The sequence below is a fragment of the Hetaerina americana genome, unplaced genomic scaffold (assembly GCF_022747635.1).
Source record: "Hetaerina americana unplaced genomic scaffold, ioHetAmer1.1.p SCAF_9, whole genome shotgun sequence".
Lineage (NCBI taxonomy): Eukaryota > Metazoa > Arthropoda > Insecta > Odonata > Calopterygidae > Hetaerina > Hetaerina americana.
In genome coordinates, this window is record NW_027287538.1 from 24,443,342 (window position 1) to 24,463,571 (window position 20,230).

General features: G+C 40.9%; 1 protein-coding gene across 3 annotated transcripts in view; it reads right to left on the reverse strand.

The window, feature by feature from the left end:
* The window catches only part of MTA1-like (metastasis associated 1-like), a 163,464-nt gene extending 143,353 nt beyond the window's left edge, over positions 1-20,111 (reverse strand). For all 3 annotated transcript variants that reach the window (XM_071598153.1, XM_071598152.1, XM_071598151.1), the window contains exons 1-3: positions 19,736-20,111; positions 18,973-19,040; positions 18,077-18,170 (exon numbers count right to left, since the gene is read on the reverse strand). In XM_071598153.1, coding sequence (XP_071454254.1) covers positions 18,077-18,170; positions 18,973-19,040; positions 19,736-19,763 — 190 coding nt within the window. In that variant the 5' untranslated portion in view covers positions 19,764-20,111. The remainder of the gene's footprint in view (positions 1-18,076; positions 18,171-18,972; positions 19,041-19,735) is intronic.
* Between the last annotated feature and the right edge of the window lie 119 nt (positions 20,112-20,230).

The following is a 20,230-nucleotide window of genomic DNA, read 5'->3' on the forward strand; positions in this document are numbered from 1 at the left end:
CCGTTAACACTTGTATCTACACTTGCGGATTTTATACTGCAAGAGGCCGCAAGGATGCATCGTAGACCCGAGGGCGTGAGGGTACAGCAAAAAAGGAAAAATTGTCACATGATCCAGAAACAAGGACGGAAATAAGTTCACAAATTTTTCCCGGAGTGAATAATGCTGTCTTACGTTTCATAACGCTTGTATCCATAATTATGAACGGAAAAATGGCTACCTTGTCTATTGGTTCGACTATTTGCCGATCAGCATATTTACATTAACTTCTGGTTGCAGTCTTACCGACTTGGATAATGAGCAGCTCGAATCTTATCCTAATATCAAATCACGCCTTTTTTTCCTAAAAAATTAGTCTTGCATAAATTTTCGTAAATAGGGTACTTTAATTCAACGTTAAGTTGAGAAGTACACACTATCAGTTCATTCATGTCAATATTTAACGAACTGGGCTGCTTTACTTCGTCTTTGAATTGGCTAATAGCTCTCCGCTGGGTCCTCATATTGTCAAACTAATGCGTACATCAAACCTCTCCTAACTATGCCTTTCGCATATTTCCCCGATGGCCTTGGGAGCAGTAAGTTGGCACGAATGCAATCATATTTTGCCATTGACACAAATGGCAGGGGGGAGAGGTTTTGAATTAAATTATCTTCAGGGGACATAAAACAGTCGGACAGTGGTCAGGGCTACACTTACGGCCTCATTAGAAACATTCACCTAATTCGATTTATCTGGTCTTGTGAACGTTTCTGGCGGCACGTCTACTCCTGATTTCCGTTGAACGTTCCCCTGTCAACAGGTTTCCCAGGCACTAAGACATGAAAATTAAATTACAAAAGCATACCCGAACCTTAAAAATCAACCACCCCGAGCGCTCGCCAGGACATCCTGGGAACTATTCCTCCAAGCTTTAAGTCATATTACACTTCAGATCCTCTAAAAGCAATTAAACACTAAATATAAAACATTCGGAACAGTACATAGGCACGATGAAAGGTTTACACTGCCAGCTATGTTTGGCCAATAAACTGAGTTGTAGCTTTGAGTAATGAGTTTCAGGGCGATGAAAACATTAACGGACGTTGAAAAAAATTAGGCAACTAACCATTCGCTAATTCTGATCCAATTTCTTGCTTACGAGTACAATTTTTAGCATTGAATATACTGTTGTTTACAAATGGTAAGCAAATCAGCACAATTTGGTCGGACGTGACACTTCTCACGATTACAAATAGTTTCAAAGTTAAACAGCAGACACTTGGAAAGTTTGGGGAAGGGCTCCAAATTCACTACACTCGCTTCGCATAACTTTATTTCAACAATTTACCAAAAAAGTAATATTTTGCAATTTTTACCAACCATTATTAAAAAAGATGTAAACGCATATGAAACACAAGAATCTTCGGGCAAAATACAGAGAATAAAAGACTAACTACAATAGGAGAGAAAATACAAACCGCACAATGGTGTAAACGAAAGAAAAATGTCATCACACGGATTCGTGGTTAAAGGCAGCGTACCAATTGTATCGTTTTTTTCTTGGACCAGAACCCCGTTTCAACATAAACATCAAAGCTTCAGAAATTAATCTCACAAGTACATTTTTTCTGCGAAAAGAAATGACACACTCACATGATATTACTACATGTAATACACAGATGAAGTGCATCTCTCTCTAACATCTCGAGTGAAATCCTAACGATAACTCGGAATTATTTCTTTTCTAGGTGGAAATCAACCCTTTCTCTGGATGTCTAGAGGAGTCTTTCATAGTTTAGGCCGGACGGACACTTGATCACAGAAACATAATGCAACACACGCGTGGCATCCCAATACTCTCCTCTTGCAGTCCAGTATAGATGCATCGATCAATCAATCAACAAGGGAGGCATCCCCCTTGCCGATCAATTCCAAATTTTCACTCCCAGCGACGCGAAGTAATTGGTCGCACCACAAAATTGGGTTTCAGCCATACAATACCCTTCAACCACATGCTTGTGCATTTCGTACCATGCATTCTTTTAAAACGCGTTTGATCGATCAATTTGGGGCAATTCCCAGTCGAGGAAGTCAGGATTGGTAGGGGATCGACACAAGTGTCAATATAGAGCTCTAATTTAAGAAAACGGCCTTAAAAGCAATAATGGGAAATCCCCAGCTATATCCTACGGTCGCAACTACTAACGCATTACATAAGTGATGAGTGCAGGGGAAATATTTTCTCTGTTCTATGCACACGTATTTATATAAAAACAGTACTAAGCATTCTTAAAGAAAGAGCAGCAAGTCGAGTGGCTTCTGGGAAATTCTGCCTACTCGTAAACTAAATTAAACCGTAGCATAAATCAATGAAGAGGATTGATTGAATGACAACAAAAAAAAACACTTTCTAATAAACAATTTAGTTTTCTAAACAAAATTTGGGGTTAAACGACTTTTTTTGCATAAGAAGACATCATTTAACCAAAAACGACGTCAGTTTTACGAAATGTCTTCAACCAATTCCACCGACAGCTATTTAAGCAATATCTATGCGATAACTAACCGGCTTTTCTTGGTGAGAAATTACATTGGAAGGGAAAAATAAAGACGGCTCAGATCATAGTAATGGAGGATTGAATTACCCGCATCCACATTACAGAAAAACGGGAAAACGAGACCGTAGAGAGACGGCAACAACAGCTTTCGATAGGCATCTTATCCTTGAGTGTAGGGGACCCGCAAATATTTCTCATGCCCGCGTGAATCCCACAATAGGCATGGACACCGTGAAAACGTAAGACGAGTTTAAAAGGCGGTGGTTTACAGCTCGTCTGTACGAAAGTTCCCATTTCGAATCCCGAGAAACGGAAATTGCGCACAGGAGTCTTTTCCGACGTCTTAAATAACTGTTGTCAAAGAAATTTTGGAAAACTTACTTTATTATGAAAATCTAACATAAATGCAACTCAATGGCGGGATTTTTTTCACGCAAGAAGGCGTAGTGGCCAAACGTCATTACTGTACCCTCATTGCATTTCCACATAATCCCTTTTTCGAAACTAAGCGTTCCGAGCAGTGTTATTTTTTCCTAACGGAATATAAAATTGAATCCCAAATGGATGTCGCTTGCTGATTAGAGACCCTAAAATCATCCCTAACCCTAAGATCATTAAAATTTCTAAAACTTTATTACGGACAATATTTTTTATTATTTTCTAAATATGAATGAATAATGGCCGCACAGTTCCTAGGAACATTTGTCTCGTGCGTAAACATTTGTCTCGCTTTCGAGAGCAACGCTCGTTAGTAAAAACTCATAGCAAATCTTAGGTGACCAATTTTAATTTTGAGGGAAAGGATATTATGTCTGTTAACTAAATTAAATTTTTGCAACCCCAGACAACATTCCAATATATAGTAAAAATACTTGTTCAAAATCAACGTGGACAATAACTAGTTCAGCAGTAAAATGTAAACGACCTAACTTTAACCTGGCGTTTCATAGTTGTCGAACTGGCTGACGAGATGCATTGAAACCTTAAGTCCCAAAAAGCAATGCCAGTGTCAAGCGTCAGGAGAAAACGTCCATGAAAAAAGACTGATAAACCCACCACTTCAAAAGACCATCGTAATACCAAGAAAAATCAATCATTTCTATACTCACAATCCTCCAGAAAAAACCTACGAAACAGACGGGAGTAAAAAATCACCTTAGGGAAATTATTAAAATCACAACTTCAGTTTGATTCGTTCCATACACATTAGTATATTTAACGCTGACTAGTATACTAACGCTGGCGTTGAAATCACATGTCCAGCAACATGGCGCATTGTTCAATTATTTTCTGGAATTCATACTTGAAATTAGAATTCATACCTGGGTATGAATCGTCTGGTTAACCTTTAAATCTCATCAACATTCCAAGCTGTGTCTTAACTCCAGTTTCGAAGAGTGAAATAGACGACACGCCAAGTCGGACAACTAGCTGATTGCATTTTCCACTACAAAATGGATAGCTCATTTGCATCCACATAGGGCGAAGAGTGGATTATTGGACTTGCAGATTATTCCATCGAAATTGTGGAACAATGCGAGCAGGGGGATACCGCCCATCGCATGGGAAGTTAAGACTACGGCTCCTCTCATACTTTTCGCTAGGGGCAAATTATTTGTACGAGCTTCTCCTAGCTCTTACCTTTCCCTCTACTGCTACGGAGTATTCTCTCTAAAATTCCTCTGGTCCACAACCGGAAAAAAAACATTCTTTACCCAAGCGCAAGCCAGTGCATCAGCAACCTAGGCAGGGACTTCATCTCATCCATGGACATGGAATCCTTAAGAAAGGATTTCCCCGGATATTCATGTAACTCATTCCTGATTCGCCCCATTTGGGCCAATTCCATTCACAGTGAACACTCTCGATCACGAACGACATGGCTGTACATGGAAGAGAGAGCCAGTCCATGGGCAGACGAGGGCGGAAGAGAGGATGCCTGGAATCGAACCCAAGGGGGGAGGGGAGGAAAAGGTGGGAATTAGTTGCGGAGGGGAAGGGGAGGAAAGTTGAGGGGTGGGGCGGGGGGGGGAGGAGGAGGCAGCGGCGAGGGATCGATTTGGTTGGACTGCCCCCCTCTCCCCTCCCACAACCACTCCACACCAGAGGGCCCCTCGCACCCACCCCCCGGACAACCCTCCCCCACACCCTCCCACAAACCCCCCACGCCACCGACTCCCCCCGATCCCTCCCATCGAGGCCCCCGAATCCTGCCCCGCCAGCCCCCATCCCGAACACCCAGCCAGCAAACAATCCACCGAGGCTGCTGCCGCCTCCGCTGGAGTAAGTGTCCCTCTCTCGCTCCACGCACCCGCTGCCATCCGCCCGAACCCACGCAGATGAAAAGGCAATGACTTGCGACGCGGAGGCGGGGGGGGGGGGGGTCTTGAAAATGTACTGGTAAAGCCACGAAATTCGGGAGGACGTCGGAATTACCATGCTAAGAGATGTTGGAAGCAGAGTGAGGAAGTTGCAGTTCAGTGTACTGAAAACTGCGAAAATAGACACATTCGTAAAGGAGGAGTTGAGTATAACGGACAGCGACGGCTGAGAAAATTACGCACCGAAGTCCCGGCGCAGGAAGAGCCATCACGTGACAGCACCACATTATGAGCGAAGTAGGCTTCGATCCCGATGGCCTTCATGATTAGCTAACCTAAGTGTCCGCCAAGGAGCTATTTCGTTTTCTTTTAAAGCAGGTGAAAATAGGGCCGTCCGGTCCATCATGACATTAAACGCATGCATTCTTCCATATAAAAAAACCATGCCGGAGGCAGACTTCAACCGGCTAGCTTTCAGATTAACACGCGCGCGCGTCTCCTTTGGGATAACCTGACCTGCACTGAGTAAATACAGGAAGCCTTTGGGACCACATATTTGGTCTCATTCCTTGGCTTTCGACACTTGAACAGACGAAAAGCCTAATACAGTTCCCCCATACAGGACTGGTAGAGCATGAGTAAGATCAACCGAAAGGGGATGAAATTTCGAGCATTAAAACTGCTTCTAGGGCGATTGAATGTTTCATCTGCCTCTTAATACTGAGCTGAAGTCACCCATAAAAACGCAATACATTGTTCACGAAACCATAACAAAATGGCCAACAAAAATAATTAATAGTAAAAAAAATTAATTTTCGAAAGATAACTGTAAAATAGATATTCACAAGTATGAGAATGACGTAAGGATTCTAAAATAATATTCGTGGCGAAAACACCCACGAATGTAGAAGTTCTGAAATGGAACGATTATGGAAAGAACTAGAAACTCGCTCGCATAAAGCTACGCAATACTTTATGTGACTGGCGAATGCGACAGAGCTAAGCTCTGAGCATGTGTTAAGAGAACAACACACAACTGGTTGATACTTCGGCGCAGTATTGGTTACAAATTCGGAAAAGAGATCCTCATGCAGTACTGTGCTAATTTATGTTGAAACATTAGGATCAGTACAGACAGACGGACCACCAGAGACATCTGGGGAGCAAAAAAGGAAATAATAATACTTACACAAACACATACTCATGCATACATATTAGCGATACTATTATCTGCGACCGACGATGGAGACATTACCGCCGAAACGTAAAATATTTCTGTCTTTCATTTGTAACGATGTTTTAAAAGCCTCTCTAATATGCAACGTGCGATTATTGGTATTCTACCGGTTTACATAGGTTTTGGATGGCACAGCCTATACAAGGGTACAACGATGCACTCCCAACCTAACACAACCAGATATCCGACTCTACAATATGCCCCTTTTCATCTCCGTATGATTCCTTCCTCCCTTAATTCCGTGCAACATGCCTATCTGATTCCTTAACCTTCCTCGCTTGCTTAACGCTATCCCGTCCATCAGTCTTCAACAACCCATTCCCAATCAAAACGCTTTGAATCCACGTTTCCAGTCTCCTTTGGAATGCTCCCAACAATTCCGTCCCCTTCCCCACCGTACCTAACACTTCCTCATTTGTTTTCCTTTCTGTCCACGTCACCCTTTCCATCATTCTTCACAACCACATTTCTTAAGTCTCCAATTCATGCCTATCATCTTGGCTCAACGAACATGTTTCCGCGTCGTACATAAGCACGCTCCACATCAAAGTTCAAAAGAGCCTGTTCGTAACATCCTTAATTAACGTCCCTGCCATTTTCCTCCTCCTGCTGCAGTTACACGTTTGGGTGGAAAAGTATATGGTGGTATTTGGAGTAATATATGACGTAACACGAATGGAACGAATTTCGCCATTTCTTGCTCACACTTCCAATGAGACCAGCTATGCGAAACTAACTTTGGCTTAAACAATGACATAATTAAATATATATAAATAAATATATATATATATATATATATATATATATAAATGAGGATAGACCACGAATTTATTATAAGACCTAAGGTGAATGAAATGGGGAATGATGAAGAGGGGGGTAACATGGCGATGCTATCTTTCACGAGTAAGGTCTTCTTTAGATTAAATTGCTAGTTTATGGAATTCTCGCGAAGCTAACCTCGGATGCCGAATCAGATCGTGTGCAGCGAAGTGGGGATAGATTTGATACGAATAAATTAGTAGTGCATCTAGATTACTACAGGAACTACGCAGGGAATCATTCATTGGCCGAGGGTTAATTTTATATTACAGATCAAGTCTTCTGCATAATTTGGAAGCACGTCTCATATTCGACGATGCTGAAAATGTATAACAAGGCCCGTCGTGGTACGGTAGGGTAGATAATGAAAATAAGAATAGAGATCAACGGTAAAACTGACAGATTTAAAAGTTCATTTTTTCCCATGAACAATAAGGGATCAGAATAAGTTTGAACTACGTAGCATAGAAAACATTTTTTTAATGCTTAGTACCCTAGGAAATGTCAATTATTTTTCTCTCTTTTTAATAGTTCTCCGTACTAGCAGCGGATCTGGCAAGCGTTGAGAAGAATTCAACACGGGAGGAAAGCACGCATGTCCCACGATTGGCAACGACTTCCAAGGGAAAATCTCAGGAAAATTCGGGAAATATCTTGGGACGTACATTTAAAATGAGTTCTATGGTGATGACCAAACAACAATTACCACAACAAATAACATTAATCAAAATATACTGAGGAATTAGCCTATAATTGGCCCAAAATGGTCTACGCCGAATACTACAATCCAAAGGTACCTGGTTCCTATATCATTAAAGGTACCTGGTTCCTATATCATTGGTGAGGCAATGAAAATCTGTCAAAAATAATATTGAATAATTACCCACGTTCCTCCTTGCTTCCTCTCCTATATCCCATATCCTCCCTTATCACTTACCCTTCCTTCCTGGTGCTGCACCCCCTGCCACATACATTTTTTTGGATCGCGGGGTAATAATGTAGATAGTCAACTAGTTTTGGTGATGTTGATGGAGGGGCGTAGTAATTCAGGGGGTAGAACGCTAGGTGCTGACCGAAGGCTAAGGGGTTTGATTTCGGGCGACGCCTTTGGGCACTCTCAGCTTGGAGCTTTTTCGGGTTCCACATTCACCTCGGGACCTATAGCGGCAGAGGGAAAGGAGCTGCCCCAACTGATCTGAGGATATCGCACACCGTTGAATTTAGAATTCGGTGAGTTCTACCCTCACGAAGTGCTGACTGATTACCCTGGCTAACTATTGAAGTTAATCTGACAATCAGTCGCCTCACCTTCTACAGCAAAGACATCTGAATTGCTCCCAAATCCCTTGGTCTCTTTCCAAATCTCGACGGTTACATGTATTCCTGCGGCATTAAATATGCTATCAAATGGTGAAGAATCATTAGGAGAAAAACAAAATTGGCACTTTTCCACAATTTATTGTAGAGTGTAAAAATACTGTCATTTAAAAGAACATCATATTTAACTTTACAATTTCAAGATCCCCTAAAATAGGTCTTTTTCCCTTATTTTCGTAGTGTAGAATCACATGATTAATTTACATGAGTGGAATGATTGTAGCAGATGCTTAGTTAGGAGTGATGTTTCATCAAAAGTCCTCCAGCATCGTTCATGCTCTTTTATTCTAGCCTTGAAACTTCTACCTGCCTGGCCTAAACAGCAAATGCCACAGGAATCACAATTTGAATCATGTCTTGCACCTGCAGATGGTTCGATGAACTGAAACGCGATGTCACAAATAAATCCGTGGAAAAGAGCAAATTTGTTTTTCTCATAAAGACGAACTTCCACTACATCTCGTCTGAATCTGATGAATATTTGGCGGAGAATCAGTAAAATTTTTGAATTTTGGAACGCGGGAAAAATAATTCGTCATCGTCCACCCCGACGCAATAAATAGTAACTTTTGATAAACTGACAAAGGGGTTACAGCGAAAGAAAGTGCCTCTTTTCAGAACCTATTTCCTACCACAGCCGCTTATGTTTACTCTACCGTTAAAAATAAAATCAGACGGGAGCAATACTGTCAACTTACACACAGTGTTTTTATGGATACGAAAGTCCCACAACGCCGCAGTTTTTCTGACCCAAATACACGTTAATCGCAATGCTTCCCCGCAAAAAACCTCAAAATGGACTTACCACGAGATACTGTGAAGTATGGCCAACTGGTACCATTACCGGGAGCTAAAGTTATGAATGCGGAAGATGGATTCAGGAGTAGTTGGATTATCATTCCATGAAATGTACTCTACCCTGCGACCAAGAAGCGAGCATCTCTACGGGACCTGATTGGCGGAAAATATGGGGATTGTACGACAGAGGATGACTACGATACCACGCATGCTAGATAGACGGCGTTCTAAGACGCTAGTATCCGTGACGGTCCACCAATTGAATTCAGTACGTGGCCTGATAGACAGGTGCCAAAAAATTGAGGCTACAAGTACGCAGGTCACTTTTACCTACATTCAGATATTTTGAATGCCGAACGCCACTGATAATCGGTGCGTTCCCTGGGATACCGATAAGCATACTTGGGCTAGCCATCTGGTTCCATGGGCCAGGGCATTAGATTCAAGGAAGGATTAGCAACATAAGATTTTTGGCTAACCAGGTGAGTGGTAAACTCACAAAAAGTGGCCAGCATGGAAATCTCATAAAAAATGAGATGTTTTAGCAAATTTCGGAATGTCCCTCTAAAACGACCGGCGCTAACTATAAAGAAAATAGAGATGGAGCTCCTCAACGACACGAATATCAAACCCTAGAAATTTGTTTTCGTAAATTTTATAAGAACACCTGCTCAAGAGTTCAGCCACAGCTATTAAAACAAAAGCAATATGAACTTGGGAATATTCCCTCGATAATCTCAAAATACGGGGAGAACTGTGTACCCCGGGAGTCACACTCACGCTATTACATAGACAACTTTCGCACTCACGATCTGGAATATTTGCCACAAATATTCCTTGTCAAAAGCATATCCACGAACAAATTACCGAAATGAAATGAATAATAATGGTAAGGGAGAGAATCAGGTGGATTTTTTCTACGGAACAACTCGGATAGTAAGACTAACCTCTACAAGTTAATCTACTTCAATGGATAATTGTCGAACAGCCTACTTGGCTGAATTTACCGCAGGGGTTTATGAAGAGGTCGCCGAAGACGTAGAAATATTTATGGTATTTTTACTTCCAAATACGAGCTGCAAAAACACCAAAATTAAGTCTCTCAGGGTAAAAGGGATCATATATGTGATGTTCTCAATCTCACTATGCGATAAAGTTTTGAGCATATGGAAATGAAAACTTTCACTCCCAAAAAATCCGAAAGCTTATCCTACAAGCCTATCTCTCGATGGGTTCGAGAAAGAAACTTGAACCCAAGAAATGGTATTTTTGGCATTAAAACATTACGGTATTCGGTGGTGCTCGCGATGAACAATGTCTCGTCATCACGCAAGAATTTTCAGGCGCCAAAAACCGTCATTGGAGGTCTAAAATTACTTCCATTCAAACGATACTTTTGATGCAAAATATGTTCGTAAAATAATTCCTACTTTGCCACAAATTTTATGGTGGTATTCCAAAAATGAAATTAAACCTTCTTGAAATAAAACAATAATAAGACGTCCTTTCCCAAATTCGGAACTCATTAAGAAGAAGAGTGCGTGGGATTACGAAATGAAACATTATATGATCACAGAAATGGCTCAGAAAATTCAAAATCCAGGAAGAGATACCTTGAACTGAAGTTTAACATTTCCGATAAGCATTTCACAAGGACCTTCATAACAACAGGGCACAAATAATTTTTCCGACGTTAGTGGAATAGTAATTTACAAAATTGGGGCTTCTTTTCCAAACAAGAAGCACTCGTCGTCATCGACTCCATCAGTTCAAAGGAGGCAAAAATGCAAACAGGCGTAAGCAAAAGAAAGTGCGATGAAGCTCCTACTGATTCTAATATACATTTAGTTTTGAGCTCCCATGTCAGCAGAAACATAGGCTTACTATCCGACGGCAACGTAAAACAAGACACACAGATAAATAAGTCTCGATGATTTGGAATGTCTCGCATGCAATGTATACATTAGTCGCGACTGATACAAAATACTGAGATTAAAGTTAAGCGATAATGGCAATAAATATACAATACACATGAGCATATTTACTACCCTTCTACCTTCCACAAGCAACACACAAAAAATGTGATAGGTCTACGACATTCCCCCAGCAGGTATGAGAATTACTACATTTAATATAAGTGGTATTAACGGAACTCCGGTCCGACGAAGGTCATTGAAGGAATTCAATATCGCCCCATCAAAATTCAAGAATATAAAATATTTGGAACACTTCGACCTTAAACAACATGATCTCACATGAAAGAGATACGTGTACGAAACACCTGGAGGGGTAGAAAGTACTTGGAATCGAACAAAATTACTATGTAAATAACACTAGCTTAAAGTGAATAAAAGAAATCGGCTGGGATTGGTGCAGTTTAACATTGATCAAGCTACATTCCGAATATAAGTCACATATTTGGACAACATCGGAAAAAGGGTTTTTGAAGGAAATGCCAAGTTTAATAAATACGATACTTTTTTCAGCGTTTACTTGAAATAAATCAAGTCAGCACAGCAAGCCTGCTGGAGAAACGAGAATGAACCCTTACGATCACAAAAGACATGGGGGCGGTCTTCTACGTAATAATATATGTAGTATCATGTTAAAAACACTATTCAGGAAGGACACAGGAACTCACCCCAGTTATTAAAAAAAAAACATAAACACAGTAATCAACCCGGAGGTCGGTTTGGTAGGTGATGGTAGAGTTCACCCAGTACTAAGCCCTCGGTTTGGTAGGTGATGGTTGAGTTCACCCAGTACTAAGCCCGATGGCGTGTGAAATTCACACATCAGGGTAGGGGGGCCAGTTCCTTTCCCTGTGCTGGTTATGGTTTTCCAGGAAGATCTGGTACCCGAAAAATCACATAGCTTGGGTGGAGCTGCTTGTGCCCAGAGAGGCTTGCCCGGGAATCGAGCCCGGGCCCTCCAGACACTAGTCCAACGCTCTACCCCCTCGCCTACCGCGACCCACCCCCAGTTTTTTATCCCATGATAATATCAACAGAAACCAAGATAAAATCTGGGCTCCTACTGGACTTCGGGTCCAATGTTCCGGGTGTCGTACTCAGTAATGGGATAGGAGAGGCCTCCGCGGTCGTCATCACGCGAAATCCTTGCAAAACCATACCCAATTCTACGAAAAATAAAACTCGGTAGAGATCTAAATCGGGTAGAATCGGGGTATGGCATTTCATAACGATGATGAGAACAGGGAAGATATAAAATATCAGGAGAAATGGAGAAAACAATCACAGGCAGGTCGGGTTGGTGTGAGGTGAAATGGAGAGACAAGATGGAAGCGATTGTCAAAGAGTAATTAATTTAGGAGGGAAAGGAGTTAACGTGGAGCGGTCCCAGGACTAAAGAGGAATCTGGAAAGAGGGGTATTAATTAAAGAGTAGGTGACTGATATAATTCAATTAGTAAAAACGATGCAGATCTGGATAGTCTAGCGGTAATCCAGGCATACAAACCGACAATAGTCACCTGGGGGAAATAGCAGCATTCTGTGCGGGCAACAGATAAAAATTTCCCATGCAGCGAAAGTATTTAGTTCTAATTAACACCAAGAGAAGGTTATTAAACAGTACAAGCGACTGGGTTAAAAACAGTTCGGGTTCAGAAGGGACAAGGCACGCGTAATGCCATAACAAATGAGAATATCAATAGAAAGGAATATCGAATATAATCAGAATATCTTCGTACTCTTAGCGGATTTTGAAACCATTCAGAGTAGAAAAATGTAATGGAGATATTGAGATACATAGGAATAGACTAGAGGGATAGGCGACTCATTCGAAATTTGTGAGTGAACAAGACGGTAAGGGTAAAGAGGGAGAATCAGGTTGGGCAGTTCAGGCAGAGTGGGACAGGATTGCTCGTTATTGCTGGCAATTTTCGACTAAGATATTAAGAAATTGTTAAGGGTGGCGTTTAAGAAGGATCAAAGCTGACACTACATGCATGAGGCGAGATGGAGAAGAGTGAATAAACTAGAACAGATGGAACAGTTCATGTATTTGGGGAGTATTTAAAGGAAAAGAGGGCATAGCAGACGGGGAGAAACGTAAAAGAACAGTAAGAAAAGATCGGCGTCAGCGGAAATACGCATTTATAATAAGAAGAGAAATGAAACCAGTTAAACTACCAAAAAATACGAAGAAAATAATTAGAAACTTTAAAATGCTGCGCAGCGCTGCATATTTTGAATTTGGTCTTAGAGGCAAGAGACTATATAGGAGGCTTTTTGAGATACGTATGCGGCGGAGAAAGGAGAACATGACATGGACAGAGAGGAAACAAACGCTGAAATTTTAAATACCGTATGCGAAGACAAAGTTGCTTCGGAAAATTCGGAAAAATACAGACAAAATGAGCAACGAGAATATTGAATGGGAGGGGCATGTTGATAGCCGTAATAGAAGCGAGAATGATGGGTAAGCAGGGTATAGGAAGGAGTAAAATAAGCTCTTTAGACAGCTTGAAGACTGTCAGAAGTTGCAGGGCAAACAATATAAATTTCTCGCGATACATGGACAAATCTTTAGGGATCGTTCATAACCAACCTCATTGGCTAGAATACCTCGAATGAATGAATTGATAAAAAGAACAGTTCTACTTCTGACACAAAGGAAATTATTAGGACCGTACAGTACATGGGTAAAAAAGATCGCTTGAATGAAATACAATAAATGATTATAAGCGCGATAATCCAAATAGTTTTTTCAACCCTGTATTCTTCACAATTTAAATAAGTGTTCCGAATTGCTCAACTTGTGATCAAGTCACACAAGAACAACAGAGCAAAATATTAAATGGGACCCTGTTGACATTAAGCCTTTCATAGTACGCTAAGGATATATTCCAGTGTTCTACACCACCTGCCGCACGTCCTCGTGGTGGCTCACGATGTGCATTTACGTAAGCCGTTAGAAGGTCAAGGTCATAGAGCTTGCACAGATACGTTTTCGCACAAATACACGTCAAGTAAGAATAAGTCCTCTTTGCTTAATATTACCTCATCAACGCAAGAATAAGATTGGCTGAGATTCTTTAAGTTGGTAGCAGGGCAAAGGGCTCATGGACACTGAAGAGTGGTCTACAATTTATCTCGTTACGGATATTAATCTGTCATGGGAAATAATTAACTTAACATCAATGTTCCATACTTATAAGTTTACATCTTTGCCTGCAAAACGTAGAGAGGAGGTGTGGCATGGGGTGATAGGTCTCCAACCATTAGATTAATTGGATATTATTACCACAGGGTATCCTTACTTATTCTTAGCAGGCAAATGAGAAAATAATATTCGGACTTGAGGTTGGCAATGCGGAAAAATCAAGTTGACAACGGAAACTATCCCTTTTTTAGGAAACAATCACTCGCCCAAAACAATCAAAATAAGCACTCTTGTAAATAAAGAACATAAGTACTCTGTAAAGGGTGCATTCCTATTTGATTGAAAATACATAATAAATTGACTGCATTCGACTTTCTCTCCAGTATAGCCAAAATTACGTAAAAAGGCTTGCCAGAAACGATCACGCATTTCCTTAACCACAACTACGAATTCCATCACCACGCAGAATTCCTTTTATTCGGAAATACTTTTGGAATTCTGTCATTTAATGTTTTATGGTAACGTAACCCAGCGTTTCCGCAGCTAGAATACCCTCACGCGGACAATGCTACTGAATTTTCATATGCTGAGGTCGGTCCGCAATTTGGGGTCCCGGGTATTGAACAGACCGTATCACTCGCTGACAGCTCAGCTGTATGTAAATGTAAGAGGACCTTCGTCCTTGAGGCATTAACCAGGGAGCGTCTTACTGTTGAATCAGTTAAAACTGTACTGAAGATTCCTGATGATTTCAGCGGCCTTAAGATCATGGTTAACTGGGAAGTTAACAGCGAGTCGGAGTTTTCTTCACCCCTCTTCTTCCAGATTTCCTGCCCTACTTACTGGTTCTCCATGACTCGATGATCAATCTCTTCCCCTCCCCGTCAAAACAGAACTGAAAAATCCATTGCCATTCCAATCTCGCACGACCGAAATGGTTCTACTGCCTCGTCTGAAACCTCACCACTTCTCAAATAAAATTAATCAATGCGATTCCAGATATACATTCCTATACGAGGCTGAAAAAGTATTTTGAAAACAGAAAAACATTTAGAGGAAATAAAACATGACATGAATTAATAACTGATCGTAGCAATTTTCCACTTGATAAAAATATTTTTTCTTGAATGTTCGACTTCCACCACATCACGCCTGAAGCTACTCAATGACTTGAATGATTTAACACTCCGAAAAAGATATGAATTCCGCCACAAATCTCAAACAAACAATTTGAGTTGAGGGTCATATGTACGACATTCCGGACCCTGAAGTGGTTCTGGTGCGGCATGAAGCAACAAAAAAGATTGGGATGGGACAACTCTCTATTACGGTATCAAGAATATATCTGTTAGCTCTTTACCGCATTCCGATGCCATCTAGTAATTAAATCCCAGTTTTCACCACGACGAGACGAGTTAAAATGTTCCTTCCTACAGTCGTAGTGATAGCTGTTTCATCCGTGTTGACAGTTTGATATTTTAATGAAAACTGAGGTTGGCGATTTGGAAATTGGTTAACCAAACTTATCACTGGTCAGAACGGCATCATTGATGGAAAGAATCTTTGAAGAGCAACTTGTTTCATAGCGTCAACATCCTCACTCCTCTAGACGAGTTTGATCATTCGAAAATTGAAATACATCCATTTTTCCCAGTGGCAGGGCTGAGCCCTAAATACATATCCAATCGGTGACCGTATGCTTTTTCTTTCCCCATTTTCCTTGGCCCAGGAGTCCCGAGAGCTATGGAATGGCAAATGAAAACATAAATAAACATGACCTCGAGTTGCGTCGAGCATCGACCTTCCACGTATTAGGAAACGACGGGGATAACTTTGTCAGCTGGCGGACAGCAAATAATGAAACTACCAAGACAAGGGGGGCATTATTGGGGGTAACCAGTAGCAGCGGGACGGACACCGGGGCATGCATGACTGCTCCTTCTTGAGGCAAAAGCAACGACACCCCACCGATCGTATCCAGGAAAGTCGAAAAAAAAGGAGTTTCAGGGGAGACTATAGACAGGGGAGGAATGGGGCGTCCCACACCCAACGCGGTCGGAGAAGTAGATGGCCAGTCTCTAGTCCACATTAAGGTTCGGTGGGAGGGGGCGGGAGGAGTTGGAGGTGGTGTGGGTAGGACGAGATGGTGGAGAAGGTGGGGGGAGGCGGAATGGGGTGGTGGGTGGGAGATAGAGGGGGGTGGATGGGAGATGGGGGGTGGAGCAAAGGGGGAGGGAGGGACGAGAGGTGGCGCACGCACGACCCCAACGCGCCACCCACTCCCCCCCTCACCAGTCCTCCCCATACCCTCCCCCTCGCCATTAGCCTCACCCGCCTCCCGCCCCACCTGCAGGGGAAAGGGGGGGAGTCCTGAGAGTGAGAGAAAGAAAGAGGGAGAGAGAGAGGAGGCTTACTTGCAGACACTCCGCCACCTACCGGTAACTTCCCAACGCACTTGGGCAATGGAGGACGGGGACGGGGAGGAATACGTGTGGATCATCTATTGCCACCAACCGATAGTCGGCAACAACCAACATCCCTCCGCTTACCCTCACGATTCAGTGCTCAAAAAAATGAGAATACAAGCAGAAACAAGTGGGGCCTTCTGGAGTCCCAAACGGAGCAAAATTAATTTTTGTGGGAAATCCAATTTTATTTAACTTTTTCACAATTTTGGAGCAAAAGCACAAACGGGTAATACTGTGGTACGATTGGCACTGTGGCAACTATTGTAAGGGGCGGGGGCTGTTTAATCACTTGCCGCATTCCAACTATCTGACCCTGAACCTTTGATAATTTTGAATCTGATCCACTGCTGCAAATGATTAACCAACCCTGAGGGTTATGCTCCGGGTAATTCCAAATATAAGGCTACTTAGTAGAAGTTACCACAAAATAACGAAATTTAAGAAATATTACACCGTCCTAAGATGGAGTTGAATTTTTGGACGTCGATAACAATACTAAAATATATGCAACGCGCCTGGATCAGCCTAAGGTGCACCAAAGCATCTGAAATACGGCTCCAGTAGTTAAATACGGCTCAACATAGACTATGATTGCGGAAGAGGTATCAGCCACAATCAGTACCAAAGATGAATGAAATTGGCAATGAGATGAAATTACACAAGTGAAACTATTATTTCATTTAACAAATATCTTTATAGATTAAACACAGCTTTCATTTGGTGTGGCATGATGAAAATTCTTAGTCATAATTTTCTTCAGTTAAGTGTAACAACCGTAATTGAAATAGCAAAGCATTTCAATCACAGCCCCCATCATATTATAAGGCACAACTATTTAACTTATGCCAAGGATATCTTCACTCGAAATAAAAATTATGTTGGTCAATGTTAATAATTACAGGCGGCATACACAGTTTCCAAAAATCAATTCTGTATGAAATGAAATAAGACATTCAATCCTGTATGAAATGAATAAATAAGAATATTGAGACGTTTAATCACCACTACGCATCACACATTAATGACTAGAAGTATGTCTCAGTTAAGTGATCTAGCAAAAATCGTGATACATGAATACATAATGCCCAATGTGATACTGATGGAAAGATTCGTTTCTTTTAAATAGCTATTTACCGATTTTTCTCCACCTAGCTGACTTGAATTCACTTAACTATTGCAACACGAAAGATAAAGATACAGAACAGACAATAATAAAGTAATAAGATTTCAAGAGGAACTTCTTAAATACTCGACATAGCGCAGCAAGAATCGCTCGCTTCTCTATCAGAAATCACATGAGGATCTAAATTTTTGACAAATCTATTTTTCTACAATCACTTTACAAGTGAGGTAATTCTCAAATTACAAGTGAGGCATCTTTCAACTCACTTTGATGCTTGTCTGCCAGCATGATGAGGGGATGCGGTAGGTCCCGCCGCCGGTAGAAACACATGACTTTGGCCTCCACATTTCCATTTGGAGTCTGAAAAGGTAATTTGAGCACGGTTAATTCGCAGAATTTAGATGGCGATTTAATTTCCATTAGATGTGGCGGGGTATAATTACTAAATCACAACATAGGTAAAAATCATTACATTGGTAAAATATGGCTTGTAATTAACTATTATGGAATTCGTATTATATCAGCGCAATCGTAGAAAATATCAAGCATACTCCTAGACGAATGATTGCTTACCAAAACAGTAATATGTGATTTATTCTAATAGGAGTAGAAACTTTGACGAAAGAAAACATGGACATTTTCTCAACATTTATAAACAATTGTGATAAAAATTGTAACTCCTTGGGTAAAATGACTGGGTGAATTGGCAAATGCGGCGCGTAACCACAATTTACTTGGTACCGTAGGTAACCACGGAAAAATAGGATTACTACGTAAACGAGTCTCCAGTGTTCGCGGGAATTATCACGGCCAAAGCATGCTTCCGTGAATATCAATTCAATACAAGCATGCGAAACAACGGTGCATAAATGTTACTTTCACTAACGTTGACAATACACTACAGGCATACGGCAAAATAACACATTAATTTCGCGTGAAGCAATCGATTTGCACATTTATGTTAACATTACCGGCGTGTTTTTACAGATTTTTACACATCAACATTTACCGCTAATTAACAAAGCAGTAAATAATGGGATTAGCGGATTTGAGAATACCACCAAATCGAATGGAACGATAATATTTGCATTCTTCTGGCAAATAAATATAAATAACTGGACTAGCTCATGGACAAAAGATACAAAAAAAGTAATTCGATTACCTTATTCAGCTCCTCTATCCTTCGGATTTGATACGGTGAAGTGGACGATGTTTCGAAATATACATAATCTGCAATGAAAAGTGAATATTTACGTGAGGCACAATTAAGAGTTTTCCAAAAATATTCTACAAAGTTAAAAATTGAGCACTGCTTAAAACCATTCCTAACAAAACAATTGAAAACCAAACAAAAATAGCCTTGTTATTTACTTAATAAAACTAATTCAAATTAAAACAATGTCACGAAATACCAATTGTGGAACTTAAGGAACATCCATGCCAAGCTTAATGCTTTATGATCAAAGTAGTTAATTGTAAGCTCAAATATAATGGTGTCTTAATTAGTCAATATTTTAATTAACAACTACATATGCGAATAGCAATTGCGCACTTATTTAAAAATGAAGCATTCCTTGAGAGTGGCAATATCATTATAAATGAAGTTTTCATCAATAATTGACACTCAAAACAATAAACTTTCCAAAATAATGTTTGGCCGTTTCACACACGCTTTCATGCTGTGCTGAAGATGGTGAAGTAGTTCCTTTTGGCAATAGCGTTTTCCCATTAAATGCACAACAAACGTTGCTATATTAGTTTCAGTAATCACTTCTTAAAAATAAATTCAAATTTAAATACACATATCCAATGAGTTTACTTCACCAGGCCAACAGATGAAAAAATTCATCCGCTAGAAGCGCCGAGATGTGTAGCCGGTCCTACTATTTAAAACTTTGAAGTCAGATTATGATTATATTTCTTACCTCCAACTCTGTACATATTTGCTGTCATGGTGCCACACACGCAGTTCTAAAGCACCTTATAGTAACACTACATCGAGCACTGGAAACATTTAAATCCTTGAGAACGTAAAATTAAACACGATCACAGAGCTACTTCGCTGCAACAACTCGCCATTTTCTCTGCTGGCTGTCTTCCTGTTCAATCCAGTGACGTCACATTCCACAGACCTTCGGCGTACTTCGGGAATAAGCCGCTACACAAAGCCGAATTAGCATCATTGTACACTGACTGTCATTGATGCAACAAAAAAAAACTAGCCCCCGTCAATATGTAAGAGGAGACGTATGCTATAGCACTACTAGATTACGTATTTGGTAGTATTTTGGCGCACGTGCCGAGTTAGCTAGTTGTGACTTACGCAGTTGCTGCACTTCACCGTAAATCGAGCCGGGGCGCGTGCCTCAATTTGCCGTTTTCAACTTGAAATTATTCTCACACACGTACTTTATGATAAC